At 39.4% G+C, this 14289-nt stretch overlaps 1 protein-coding gene across 4 annotated transcripts in view; it reads right to left on the minus strand.

The window, feature by feature from the left end:
- LOC105476153 (non-SMC condensin II complex subunit D3) overlaps positions 1-14289 on the minus strand; it is a 72321-nt gene that overhangs the window by 37539 nt on the left and 20493 nt on the right. For all 4 annotated transcript variants that reach the window (XM_071075860.1, XM_024791078.2, XM_071075861.1 and 1 more), the window contains 8 exons: positions 13193-13265; positions 12339-12464; positions 11947-12199; positions 11478-11534; positions 11144-11233; positions 3052-3125; positions 2395-2529; positions 1088-1308 (listed from right to left, as the gene is read on the minus strand). In XM_071075860.1, coding sequence (XP_070931961.1) covers positions 1088-1308; positions 2395-2529; positions 3052-3125; positions 11144-11233; positions 11478-11534; positions 11947-12199; positions 12339-12464; positions 13193-13265 — 1029 coding nt within the window. The remainder of the gene's footprint in view (positions 1-1087; positions 1309-2394; positions 2530-3051; positions 3126-11143; positions 11234-11477; positions 11535-11946; positions 12200-12338; positions 12465-13192; positions 13266-14289) is intronic.

Consider the following 14289-nt stretch of genomic DNA (forward strand, 5'->3'; position numbering starts at 1 on the left):
ACTGAGCATGTATAAGGAGATATCTCTAAGGAAAGTGCAAAAGCAGTAGACTCTTATTATTGGCTAAATCTCTCCCTTCTAGAAATCTCAGCAAAGCATGGAGTAGATACAAGTTGAGTATCACTTATCTGAAATGCTTGGGACCAGAAGTGTTTTGGATTTCGGAATATTTGCATATACTTAGAAAGATATCTTGGGGATGAGACCAAAGTCTCGTATACACATTATATGCACAGCCTGAAGGTGATTTTATTTTTCACTTGGGGATGCTGAACAGGCTGTATGTTGTGAGCCTGCATTTTGACTGTGACCTATCTCATGAGGTCAGGTGTGAGATTTTCCACTTGTGGCATCATGCTGACATTGTTTGGATTTTAGATTTTTGGATTTCAGATGCTCAACCTGTACTGAGAAAACCTTTACTGAATGAACACACTTTTTCAGGCATAAAGTTGTAATACCTAAAGAGATATGAAGAGATCCTGGAGTACAACGGCTGCCTCTTACAAATCAGGAAACTAAGGCTCAGAGAAAGTGATTTTTGCCAAGGCCGTGGAATGGTATCTTTTGATACTAAATCTATTCTCTTTCTACTGCAAGATGACTCCTCCATCATAGGTCCTAACTCCTCAACACAATATTCACTGTACAGTGTATGTTCAATAAATGTTATCAAAGGGGAGAAAGCCTGCAGTGTTAGTTAAGTCAATTAATCCAATAAGGTGTTAAAAACAGTTTAACTTGCAAGAGCTAGGAAGTCATCCTTCATGATAACCAGCATTGGGGAAACGTGATATTAATATGTATTTCCATCAGTGTTGTCTATTACATATTAAGATACCAATATGAAACTGGAAAGTGTCAGACGGATGCACAGGAAGTGACCAAAAAGGTGTCACAAACATACAGTCGATAAAAATATCTAAGAGATTTGAAGTGAGTCAAGGAAAAAGAGACCAATATTGAATCTTCACATACACTAAGTAATCTGGAAAGCTGATTTTTCAAGGACCAGTAGGAGAAATTTATTAATACAAAGTCTTACAGTCTTCTTCTACAGGGAACACAGGTCATACAGTTAACCTACCTCAGTTCCTGGCTTTCCGTGGTGAGGAGAGTAAGAAGTGCCCAGGCGAGGACCTGGCTGTCGTCCTCAGAGTGAAAATGACTGTGATGCCGGATGTTCTGCAGCAGCAGCTGGTCCAGGCACTCCAGGGCCTTCTCCTGCACAGTGCTCTCACAGTCCATCACCACCGGGACCAACCCCCGCAGCCAGGCTGTCTGGATCTGCACGCATCTAGGCTGAGCCTTAGGAGTGAAAGATTATGACATAAGAAGGTCTAAATACAAGTCAGGGAAGTTGTGATCAACATTTTGACATGTTAAAAATAATCACACATTCAACTGCAAATAGACTACCAAGTGAAAAAAAAAATAAAAAAATATACAAAAGCAAAGCCAGCTTAATGTAAATCAGTGCCAACCAAAATTTTAAACTTATACATTAAAGTCACTATTTTACTAGTGGAAATAAATCAGTACTTTTTTGGTCATTAAAAATCAAGAACAAATAATAAATATCCCAAAGAGCAATTAGAACAGACACTGACAGAAAAAGTCAAAATATTCGTTGCCTAATGCCTTCTACCATGAAATAAAGAAATAAACATGCTTTTAAAATTCGACTAAAATGCTACCTAGCTGACAAGAGTAAATTAAATATAGTACTTGTGAGTCTGCTCTTCTGGCAGTATCATCCATCTATGCCCTAATTGACTAAATTTAGTCTAGGCCTCCAGCTTAACCAAATCAACTTAAAATTTTATTTTTCTGTGTGAGATTTAAAGCGAAGAAAAGGGTTGGGTGCAGTCACTCATGCCTGTAATCCCAGCACTTTGAGAGGCCAAGGCAGGCGGGTCACCTGAGGTCAGGAGTTCGAGACCAGCCTGGCCAACAGAGTGAAACCCTGTCTCTACTGAAAATACAAAAATTAGCCAGGCATGGCAGCACCTGTCTGTAGTCCCAGCTATTCAGGAGGCTGAGGCAGGAGTGCTGCTTCAACCCGAGAGGCGGAGGTTGCAGTGAGCCAAGATTGCGCCACTGCACTCCAGCCTGAGAAACAGAGCTGGACTCTGTCTCAAAAAAAATTTTAAAAAAAGTGAAGAAAGGGCTAACAATTGGCATTTGCTAGCATTAGTTCCTAATTATGTTTAATAGGAAGCACAGTCTATCATACATAATTCAAAGATACCTCCTCCCTTATGTTGTACAGTTCTACAGTGGACTTAAGAGTTTTTAAAGGTCAACTTAACATTTAGCAGCAGGTAATTATTGCATGGAATTACTTTTAATGTAAAATACCATGCATGACATATCTAATGTCCTGCCTCTCACCATAAGGAGTTCAGTAAGAGACTGGAGGGCCTGCTTCCGGACAGACACCGCAGGGTCCCGACACTGGTCCTGCAGAATCGACAGGTCTTCCTTCATGCCCGAGACATCACAGTGCTTCAAAATACTCACTAATACCTAGAAGGCATATATGCAACACGAAGTGATGACTGCATAGAATCAACTCAGAAAGATAAATTGTTAACAAAGGAACACTTCCTTTAAGTTAGTTTGTGGTTCTTAACATTTTGGGGTCATGGATCCAACCTTCCTCCTCACAACGTCCCATTTTTCAGAATCCAATTTGCTAAGGCCTCTCTCAAAGAAAAACAAATTTTATATAAACAAATACTTACAAACAATTTTATGAACCTATTAAAATCCACCCATGGTCCCTAGGTTAAGAATCCCTATTCTAAACAAATTAAGGATATAAATTTGTGGTTCTTAAAAAAATCAGAAACCCTGTAGGAAAGCTTAAGAATAAATAATCTTCCAGTTCATCTATGATTCACATATAACGGGATCAGGGTCAACTAACAGTTCAGTGAAAAGCAAATTAAATAATGAATATGGTCTAGGAGTTTAAAAAATATCCCTTTGCATTTCCAAGTTTTTAGTGCTAAAAAAAAAAAAAAAATGTGCAGAGAAAACTCGCACCTGCAGCGCAGACTTCCTAACGTTGGTCTTCTCATCCCTGATTCTCTTTCTCAGCATTGCCATAACACATCTTTCTGTAGAGGGAATACCAAAGGGTCATCACAGCTGGAGAAAAGTCATACAGCAGCTAACATTTCACCACACAATACCCAGAAAATACACTCCTCTTAAAGACTCACTAGCTTGTTTTAAATCTTAAGAAATTAGAGTGTGGAAAAAGAAGAAAATATGGATAATTAGGTATTCACTGTAATGCATATAAACTTTGGAATATTAAAAACTTGGTTTTAAATCTTGGCCCCTACCTCTAAAATTCTGAATTTATCTCTTCCATTTTGTTTAGCTACAAATCGGAGTTTCTAACCCTTAGGATTATTTTAAAGATTTGATGAGGTAATATATAACACCAGCTTTAAAATGTTTGACTTGAAGGCATTTTCTTATAAGAGACGGGGGTCTCATTCTGTCGCCCAGGGTGGTGTGCAGTGGTACCATCAGAGCTCACTGCAATCTCAAACTTCTGGGCTCAAGTAATCCTCTCTCCTCAGCCTCCCAAGTAGCTAGGACTACAGGCATGAGCCACCATGCTAGACTAATATTTTTTTTTTTTTAATTTTTTTGCGGAGACAGGATTGTGCTGTGTTGATCAGGCTGGTCTCGAACTCTTAGCCTCAAGTGATCCTCCCACCTCAGCCTCCCAAAGCAGTGGAATTATGGTAGTGAGCTACCACGCCCAGCCTTGAGGCTTCTTTATATTCTTAAAAATTACTGAGAACCCTAAAGAGATTATATTTTTTAATACAAATCAATTTAAACTGAGAATTGTAAAAATATTTACTAATTCCTTTTAAAATAGCAAGACATGTTACTGTTAGTACTTTTTCATAAAAAATAACTATATTTTCCAAAACAAATAAACAAAATATAGTGAAAAGGCTGGATGTGGTGGAACGTACCTATAATCCCAGCTACTGGGAAGACTGAGATCAGAGGATCACCTGAGCCCAGGAGTTCAAGTCCAGCCTGGGCAACACAGCAAGACCCCATTTAAAAAAAAGAATGGCATTGCTTTAGAGTATTGCAAACTTCAAAATGTCTGGCTCAATATAAGCTAGCTTATCTCTCATCTGGCTTATAATTAACAGGATTCTCATCTCTGTTTCTACCTGCAATCTGTTGCAATTTGGTAAGTCATGGAACCACTGGAAAACTCCAATACACATTCGTGAGAAAATCAGAGTGTGGGAGGCAAATGAACACTGCATTCATTTTTACTTCAAGGACCCCTGAGGGTTCCCAAAACACACTTTGGGAACTGCTTATATATAAGAAGGCAGCTTAAAAAATAAAAGATGGAAAACAATAGAGAAAAATCAATGAAACTAAAAGTAGTTCCTTAATAAGATCCACAAAACTAATACACCTTTAGCTAGACTGGGGAAGAAAATAAGAAAGAAAATTGAAATTGCTAAAATCAAGAAAGGAGGGACATTACTATTATTAGCCTTACATAAATAAAAAGGATTACAAAGGAATACTATGAACAATTTTATGCCAACAAATTAAGTAGCCTACATGAAATAAACAAATTTCTAGAAAGGCACAAACTATAGAAACTGACTCAAATAGAAATAGAAAATCTGAATATACCTGTAACAAGTAAAGAAACTAAATTAGTGGCAGGGCGCAGTGGCTCATGCCTGTAATGCCAGCACTTTGGGAGGCCAAGGTGGGTGGATCACCTGAGGTCAGGAGTTCAAGACCAGCTTGACCAACATGGTGAAACCTCATCTCTACAAAAAATACAAAAAAATTTGCTGGGCGTCGGGGTGGGTGCCTGTAATCCCAGCTACTCGGGAGGCTGAGGCAGGAGATGTGCTTGAGCTAGGAGGTTGAGGTTGCAGTGAGCCAAGACTGTGCCACTGCACTCCAGCCTGGACAAGGGCGAAACTCCGTCTCAAAAAAAAAAGAAAGAAAGAAAAAGAAAAAAAAAAAGAAACTAAATTAGTAATCAAAAAAACTTCACACATACACACACACCACTAATGATCAGACACTTTTACTGGAGAATTCTAACAAACGTTAAAGCAAAAACGAACAACAATCCTTCATGAACTCTTTCAAAAAATAGAAAAGAATACACTTCCTAGCTCATCTTAGGCCAGTACTACCCTGACAGCAAAACCAAAACATCTCAAGAAAACAACTGATAACGTTTGAGTATTTGCCCCGCCCAAAACTCACGTTGAATCGTAACACCTATTGCTGGAGGTGGAACCTAGTAGGGGGTGTTTGGACCACTGGGGCAGATCCCTCACAGCTTGGTGCTGTCTTCATGACAGCAATACTGAGTGAGTTCTTGTGAGATCTGATCATTTAAAAGTGTGTGTCACCTTTCCCCTGACTCTCCCTCTTCCTCCTGCTCCCACCATGTGAAACGCCTGTTCCCTTTTGGCCTTCTGCCATGATTCTAAGCTTCCTAAGGCCTCCCGAGAAACAGGTGCCAGTGCTATACTTCCTGTACAGCCTGCAGAACCATGAGCCAATTAAATCTCTTTTCTGATACATTACCCAGTCTCACATCTTTTTTTTTTTTTTTTTTTTTTTGAGAGAGTCTCACTCTGCTGCCCAGGCTGGAGTGCAGTGGCACAATATTGGCTCACTGCAACCTCTACTTCTCGGGTTCAAGTGATTCTCCTACCTCAGTCTCCTAAGTAGCTGGGATTACAGGCACTTGCCACCATGCTCAGCTAATTTTTGTATTTTTAGTAGAGATGGGGTTTCACCATGTTGGCCAGTCTGGTCTCGAACTCCTGACCTCAAGTAATCCACCCACCTTGGCCTCCCAAAGTGCTGGGATTACAAGCATGAGCCACCACGCCTGGCCACGTATTTCTTTATAGTAATGCAAAAACGGCTTAATACAACAACCAATATTCCTTATGAATATGACACCAAAATTCTCAACAAAATACCAGCAAACCAAATCCAGCAAGATACAACCATGCTTGGGATTTATCCCAGGAATGAAATGTCGTCAACCTATGAAAAATCAATCAATGTAAATTACACCACGGTAACAGAACACAATCATCTCAAAATAGATGCAGAGAACGTATTTGCAAATTCCAACACCTTTCCATGATAAAAACTCAGCAAGCTTGAAATAGAAGAAAACTTCCTCATGTTGATGAAAGTCATCCTAAAAAACTCACATCGTACTCAGCGGTGAAGACCAAAAGCTTTCCCCCTAAGTAAAGAAAAAAGACAAGGAAGTCTACTCTTTGACTTCTTTTCAACATCATACCACAGGCTGTAAAACAAAAATACAATTCTAAGGCTCTCCGACCATCTGAATGGTCTTCCTCCTCAGTCAGGGCACTCTAAAATTTAACCTGAAAACTGGTTCAGGCCATGACGGGAAGTAGGGGTGAGACACGCCTCATTATGCCCTCCAGCATTAACTTCAACACAGACTTTAAGTCTGGTAAGAAACATTTAAAATCTGTTCTCTCTGAAGCCTACTATCTGAAGGCTTCCTCTGCAGTAATGAACTTTAGTCTCCATCATCCTTTATCTTAACCCAGATAGTCCTTCCTATTGACCCCAGTTCTTTAGATAAACTCAACCAATTTTCAACAAGAAAAATTTAAAACCTACCTATAAGCTGGAACATTCCCCACCTTTTCCTGCCTTTTGGGACCAAACCAATCTACCTATTAAATGTATTTGATTGATGCCTGATGCCTCCCTAAAATGTCTAAAACCAAGCTGCACCCCAACCACCTTGGGCACACGTTCTCAGGACCTCCTGAGGGCTGTGTCACGGGCCATGGTCACTCACATTTGGCTTAGAATGCTTCAAATATTTTACAGAGCTTGACTCTTTTTGTCAACAAATGGGCAAGAAAAAGAAATGAAAGCTATCCAGATTGGAAAGGAAGAAGTAGAACTACCTCTATTTACAGATGACTTGTTCTTATATCAAGAAAACCCCAAGAAATCCATAAAACAATCATTAGAGCTTGTAATGAGTTTAGCAAGGTTGCAGGACAGAAGATCAATTATCAAAAATAACATGTAAAAACTGGCAATGAACAATTCAGAAATCAAATTAAGAGAGCAATTTAATTTGCAATACTATTGAAAAGAATAAAAATGCTTAGGACAAAATTTAAAGAGCAACATTGTTCACTGAAAACTACAAAACATCACTGAAACAAATTAAAAGACCTAAAGAAATAAAAAGACATCTGGTGTTCATGGATTAGAGGAATTAACAAACTAACATGGCAACACTCCCCAAACTGATGTACAGATCAATCCCCGTCAAAATCCAAGATGGCTTTTTTTTTTCTTGCAGAAATTGACAATTGATCTTAAAATTCATATGGAAATACAAGGGACCCAGAAGAGCCAAACTAATTTTTTTAAAAAACAAAGGGACAGAAGGAGAACTCATACTTCCTGATTTAAAACTGACTATCACAGGACACCATGTTAATGCCAAAATATGACTTGGACATAAAAATTATTTCTGGGAAGATAATTAAAGCAGACAATTAAAAAGCAGCAGCAAACAGAGAAAAAGCTCTGTCTAACCTCCCCCTTTTCTTCCTATGGGCAGTATATAAATTCTCCTTTACTCACCAGGTCTCTACTCCCTTATCAGCCCAGAGCCCTTATCACAAAACTCACTCTATTATTTTCCTCCCACATACAGGCGGTCCCTGACTTAGGGTTTTCTGATTTTGCCATAATGTGACAGCAATGCACGTTCAAACCATACTTTAGAGAGTTCTGAATTCTGCTCACTTCCCAGCTAGTGACGTGCAGGACAATACACTCTCATGATGCTGGGCAGCGAGAGTAGCTCCCCGTCAGCCACCCCATCAAAAGGGGACAACAGAGAGTCTCCAGTGTGCTGTGCTGCCAACATTTTTTGGATAAGATGTCTTGTGTTATGTAAGTAGAGTTCTAAGCCACTGCCCTCAGTTACTTTGCACTGAGATCTCTCCCGCATAACACGCACTAGACACGTTAATAAACTTGTTTGTCTTGTTACAGGGGTCCATCCCAAGGAAGAACTCATGAGGACTAAAGAAGAAGTTATTTCCCCTCTCCTACACTAGAACACAACAGCAATCAACACAGTGTGGTACATAAAGACAGACACATAGATTAATGAAATAAAATTCCATTAATATAGAATATAGAGCACACATGAGCTTATACAAGTCAGTCAAGTGATTGTTTTACAAGACACCCAAAGGTGAAGGAAGAGGCTGAAAGAAACAGTGCTATGTCAACTGATAGTCACATGCAAAGGAGTGAAGCTGGACCCTCTATATCACAGCATATGCAAAAATTAACTGAAATTTGATCAAAGACCTAAATGTGAGAGCTAAAACTATAAAACCATTAGAAGAAAACACAGGAGTAATATTTGTGACTTTGGATTACACGGTGATTTCTTAGCTATGTGATACCAAAAGCACAAGTAAAAAAAGAAAGAGATAAATTGGACTTCATCAAAATTAAAATGTTCCGTGCCTTATCATAGAACACCATCTGAAAAGACAACCCACAGAATGGGACAAGTATTTAAAAATCATATACGTGATAAAGTATATATATAAAAATAACTCAACTCAAAAATAAAAGACAACCCAATTAAAAAAACGGCAAAGGGTTTGAATAGACATTTCTCCAAGGAAAGCGTATTTATATGGCCAATAAGCCTAAGAAAATTTACTCAACATCATTAGCCATTAGGGAAATGTAAATCAAAACCACAAGTAGATACCACTTCATACCCACAAAGATGGCTAAAATAAAAAAGATGGACATGGCAAGTGTTGGTAAGAATGCAGAGAAATAGGATTATCATACACTGCTAGCAGGATTGTAAAATGGTGTGGCCACTTTGAAAAAGTTTGGTGGTTCCTCAAAATGTTGAATATGGAGTTACCATATGATCCAGCAGTTCTGCTCCTAGGTAAACACTCAAGGGAATGAAACCATGTATCTATACAAAGACTCATACAAGAATATTTATAACAGCATTAGTCACAATAGTCAAAAAGTGAAAACAACCCAAATGTTCATCAGCTGATGAATGAATAAACAAAATGTGGTGTACCCTTACAATCGACTATTATTCAGCACAAAAAGGAATGAAGTACTGATACACGCTACAACATGAATGAACCTTGAAAACATGCTAGGTGAAAGAAGTCAGACACAAAAGACAACATAGTACATGATTTCATTTATGTGGAATGTCCCGAAAAGGCAATTTTTTATTTTTTAATTGTTTTAGACAGAGTCTCGCTCTGTCGCCACGCTGGAGTGCAGTGGTGCAATTTTGGCTCACTGCAACCTCCACCTCCTGGGTTCAAGCGATTCTACTGCCTCAGCCTCCTGCGCAGCTGGGACTACAGGCGTGTGCCACCATGCCCAGCTAATTTTTTATATTTTAGTAGAGACGGGTTTTCACCATGTTGGCCAGGATAGTCTCAATCTCCTGACCTCGTGATCCTTCCGTCTCGGCCTCCCAATGTCCCGGGATTATCGATGTAAGCCACCGCGCCTGGCCCAGAATAGGTAATTTTATAAGGAAAGAAAATTAGTGGCTGCCAGTGGTAGAAGGAAAGGGTCATGGGGAGTGACTGCTAATGGGAACGGGGTTTATTTTTCAGCTGATGATATGTTCTGGAATTAGTCTGTACAATCTTGTGACTATACTAAAACAACTAAATTATACACTTTAAATGGTGAATTTTATGGTGTATGAACTCTTACCTTAATTTAAAAAAAGCAGAGCATTTGGCAAAGTGCATGGCATCTAAGTAACTATGCAAATTTTTTAATGTACAATTAATGCCAACAATGTATGTCCTTTCAGCTTATGAACAACACACTGGAAACATGGGCTCTTTGCATCCCCTAACTTTCATCATTTTTAAGCATCATTAAATCACCTCAACTTGATATTGCTTGAAAAAGTCTGTGCCACAGTAAATCCATAACCTATTTAGAGGAAGTCTGGAGCCAACACAAACATTCAGCATTTTTCCAGAGTATATTTTCCTACAACATTTAGAAAACGTGTTTATTATAAACGCAGTTATTGCTCTGAATTTGAGTAATACATGCTAACATCTAGCCTCCCGAACCCAATTTCATGCTGACCTTCTAGGCTGAATAATAAAAGCAGTAATCATCCTCAGGGAGCTTTCTGTACATCTCGGCACCTATCTCAGTGTTCCACATACGTGTGTGTACAAGTGTATATATGAGAACATTTCTGTGCACAAGCACCTGTCTCTCCCCTGCTTCTTAAGAGATGGAGCTCTGTCTCACAGACTTGTGCATCTCCAATGCCTGGAATGCTTTGGGAAGGACCAGATAATGTTTATTGAATAAATCAATAAACCTCATTATGTAATTAATCCTCTACGTACATGCTCTTTCTCTCTCTTATCTGTCTCTCTCTCTCTTTAAATCACTTTCCTAAATGTTGTTTCTACAGACTCCCCCAACAGTCGTCTGGGAAAGATGGGAGGGTGTTCCAACTGGAAAACGACAGGCATACCTTAGATCATGCAGCTATTTAGTAACTGAGTTTTGGTACAAAAAAGCAGACTACCCTGCAGTGTTATTTTTATTTTTTATTTTTTAAACAGACTGTCGCCCAGGCTGGAGTACAGTGGTATGATCACAGCTCACTGTAGCCTGGAACTCCTGGGCTCAAGTCATCCTCCCACCTCAGCCTCCTGAGTGGCTGGGACCACAGGTGCACACCACCATGCCCAGCTAATTTTTATATATTTTTTTAAGAGATGGGGTCTTGCCGTGTTGCCCAGGCTGGTCTTGAACTCCTGGGCTCAAGTGATCTGCCGGCCTCAGCCTCCCAAAGTGCTGGGATTATGGGATTACAGGCATGAGTCACCACGCCCCGCCAGATGTTTCAACTCTTAGGGTGAATAAATCAGAAAAAAAACAAAAACAAAAAACCAAGGTTTTAGACTCTACTTACAGTTGTCTGAAATCCAGCAGCATTACCTGACAAAGATAAAATCTGACATACCTCCAGATCCAACTGTTTCACCACTGCAGTCTATGTTGATCTCCCCTGAGGGTTCGGAATGGTTAGATGTCCGCCTCTGGTAGGAAAGAGCTTTTTTTAAAAAAAAAAAAAAGTACAGTCATTAAGCTAAAAATGTGTTATACTTTTAATAACATTAGCAGGGCACGTTACTCATTTAAGTTACAACATTATTACTGAAACGAATTTCAACTTCTCTGATGAAAAAAGTACAATGTTAAAGTAGGTAAATAAGGAGGTAAGAGAAACATTTTAAATCTTCCACAAATTTTTGAAAGATAATCATTCAATATTTGAAAACGTATTGATCCATTACCTGATGAATTTCTCAGTAAGGTACCAGAGTGACTCTCTATTCCTGAAAACGTAGGACCTAAAAACAAGAAGAAAGATAAGGAACAAAGTCAGTATCACAAACTGAGTAAATATCCACAGAGGAACCAAAATCAAGATAATTAGGCTCAAAGACAAGGCAAATAGATTCTAAATTGCTGACAACTGATAACGTTCTCCTTGGGTATGCATTGAAACGGAGATTCATCCTAACACGACCAATGCTCACCTATGCAAAGCAACAGTAAAGGCAGCCTTTTAAAAGGCCTTGCAAATGTATCAGGCTCACCTATTAAAAAAGTTGACAATAAAATATACTAAAAATGGTTTTAAGGGTAACAACAGATCATACCATACTTATTACTTTTGCCAAAGAAAAGAACGACTCCCTCGCAGTCTATTTCTCAATGAGCACGAGACTGGTTTCCTGTCCCAGCAGTCACCATACTCACTGTTCATCAGGAGCTCCAGAATGCTCTCCGATGCACGGGTAACAGTCAGCTCCAGACAGTGTGCAAAGCTGGACAGTGCCTTGCTGCGGACAGTAGGCGCCTTGTCTAAGCAACGATCAAACATAATTTCCTGCACCAAGAACTTATGCTTTAAGAACTTCTGATGCTCCAAGGAGAGGGCGTCATCCACCTCTCTTTCAGGCAGTTCCAACAGAGCTAAGACAACATCAAGAGTAAAAACCCGGTGTGGGATCTGGTAAAGCAAGATCGTAAGAACTGCCATCAGATAGGAGTAAGAACCAAAGAACCCTCCTCATTCAGACCTAGAAAAAGAGACCCTTTTAAAAAGAGTTTAAAAAGGACCCAAGGTTTTATGCAGAGCTATCTCCTACCTTGGAACTTCGGGAGTATTTGTAAAGCCAGGCAATGAACATAGCGTACTCCCCACAAGGAAGTTTACTGAGCAGCTGGACTAGGGACTGGGCTGCAAAAGTACGATACTCTGATTTATCTACCACCTGAGAAGCAAAAACAGAAGTTGACCAACCAATATCCACCTGCAGGATGGCTGAAACATACTTTGTAAAACAAATTGAAAATCAGTGAGTGTAACTAGTTCAATGATCTTTAAATGCTAGGTAAATGACTAATAAATTTTAGGTTTGAGATCCCTTGAAAACTACTCTAAAGGAAATCTATAAACCATCTCTCCAGAAAAACACACACACAAATTTAGTATACAATTTCAGAGAGTTTTTAGATCCCCAGGTTTCATAAGGTTCAAATGAAGAATCATTTGTCTAAATGGTTATAAAAATGTAAGAGCTCATCATGGAAATTTGAACACTGGATGTTTGATAATATTAAGGAATTACTGTGAAAGGATATGATGGAATTTGCTTCAAAACACAATCCAGTATACACATGTTGGGGGATGTGGGGTAGGGGTTTAAGTGACACAAAACTGTGGAAGGTGTTGATGGGTATGTGGTGGTTTACCATCCTCTTCTCCCTGTTTCTGTGTGTATGTTCAACATTTTTCCAAAATAAAGTGTTTTTTTCTTTTTAATAGAACACTTTTGTCTAGAGGACCATCTAGCGAACATTAAATAAAACCACTTTAAGTAACAATGCAGACTCATTCCCAAGAATACACACACACACACACACACACACACACACACACAAAATTATCTTCACACGTGATATACTTCTATGTTATTAATATTACTAAGGCAAACGGTACCTTGGCACAGATGTGCTGCAGTAAGATACGGAGGACTGGGAATATACTCTCCTTTAACTCATCCACAAGGGAGCTTTTTAAAAGAAAAACACATCTACTGTTCACAATACAGTCAGTGACTGTCCTCAAAAACCACTCCTCCTATATTTAGAAATCCCAGTTATTAAAACACTCTACCCTCACACTGTAAGAGTGGTTTTAGTAGAATAAAGAGTGAAGACATAAAACGTCATCGTAGAAAACTGTGAAGTAGTTCCCGTGCAGTTTCGAGAGCTGCTGCAGAGCAGCTAAGTCATCAGGAAAGAACAAAAATGCAATCTTCATACAATTCTTTTGACTACTTACTAAATTTCGTATTAAGATGTAAAATGTATCCTTTTGGGATAAATATAAAAATTGACTAAGACACAGTACCACCTCATGGTTGCTCAGTGAAATGCATTAGTAACACTGCTTCTCCAAACTTTAACCCAAGAAGAAATTTCTTTTTTTTGGAGATGGAGTTTTCCCCTTGTTGCCCAGGCTGGAGCGCAATGGTGTGATCTTGGCTCACTGCAACTTCTGCCCCCCGGGTTCAAGAGTTTCTCCTGCCTCAGCCTCCCAGGTAGCTGGGATTATAGGTGCCTGCCACCACACCCGGTTTCTGTATATCAACAGGGTTTCACCATGTTGGCCAGGCTGGTCTTCAACTCCTGACCTCAGGTGATCCGCCTGCCTTGGCCTCCCAAAGTGCCAGGATTACAGGCATGAGCCACTGCCCCCGGCCTCAAGAAGAAATTTCTACAATGCCCAGACTTGATCCACTTTTAGTGATGTTTATCTGTAACATTACATGAAGACTATTGAGACTGGTGTATAAGAAACTCTCATGGAAAAAACAAAATGACAGTGTTTTCACTTAAAACATTTTAGTTACTTAATGTTTTAAAAAGCCCTTAGTGAGAGACATTTGCTCAGTCACAAGATGACATCATCCGCACCCCATGTCTCCAACTAAACTGCATGCTGTGCACACCTAAGGATGCACACACTTGCACATACGTACGTCTTGGCACCACCTCCATGCTGCACGCCAAAAATTAGTGAAGGAGGGAAAG

This window comes from Macaca nemestrina, chromosome 12, assembly GCF_043159975.1.
Source record: "Macaca nemestrina isolate mMacNem1 chromosome 12, mMacNem.hap1, whole genome shotgun sequence".
Classification (NCBI taxonomy): Eukaryota; Metazoa; Chordata; class Mammalia; order Primates; family Cercopithecidae; genus Macaca; species Macaca nemestrina.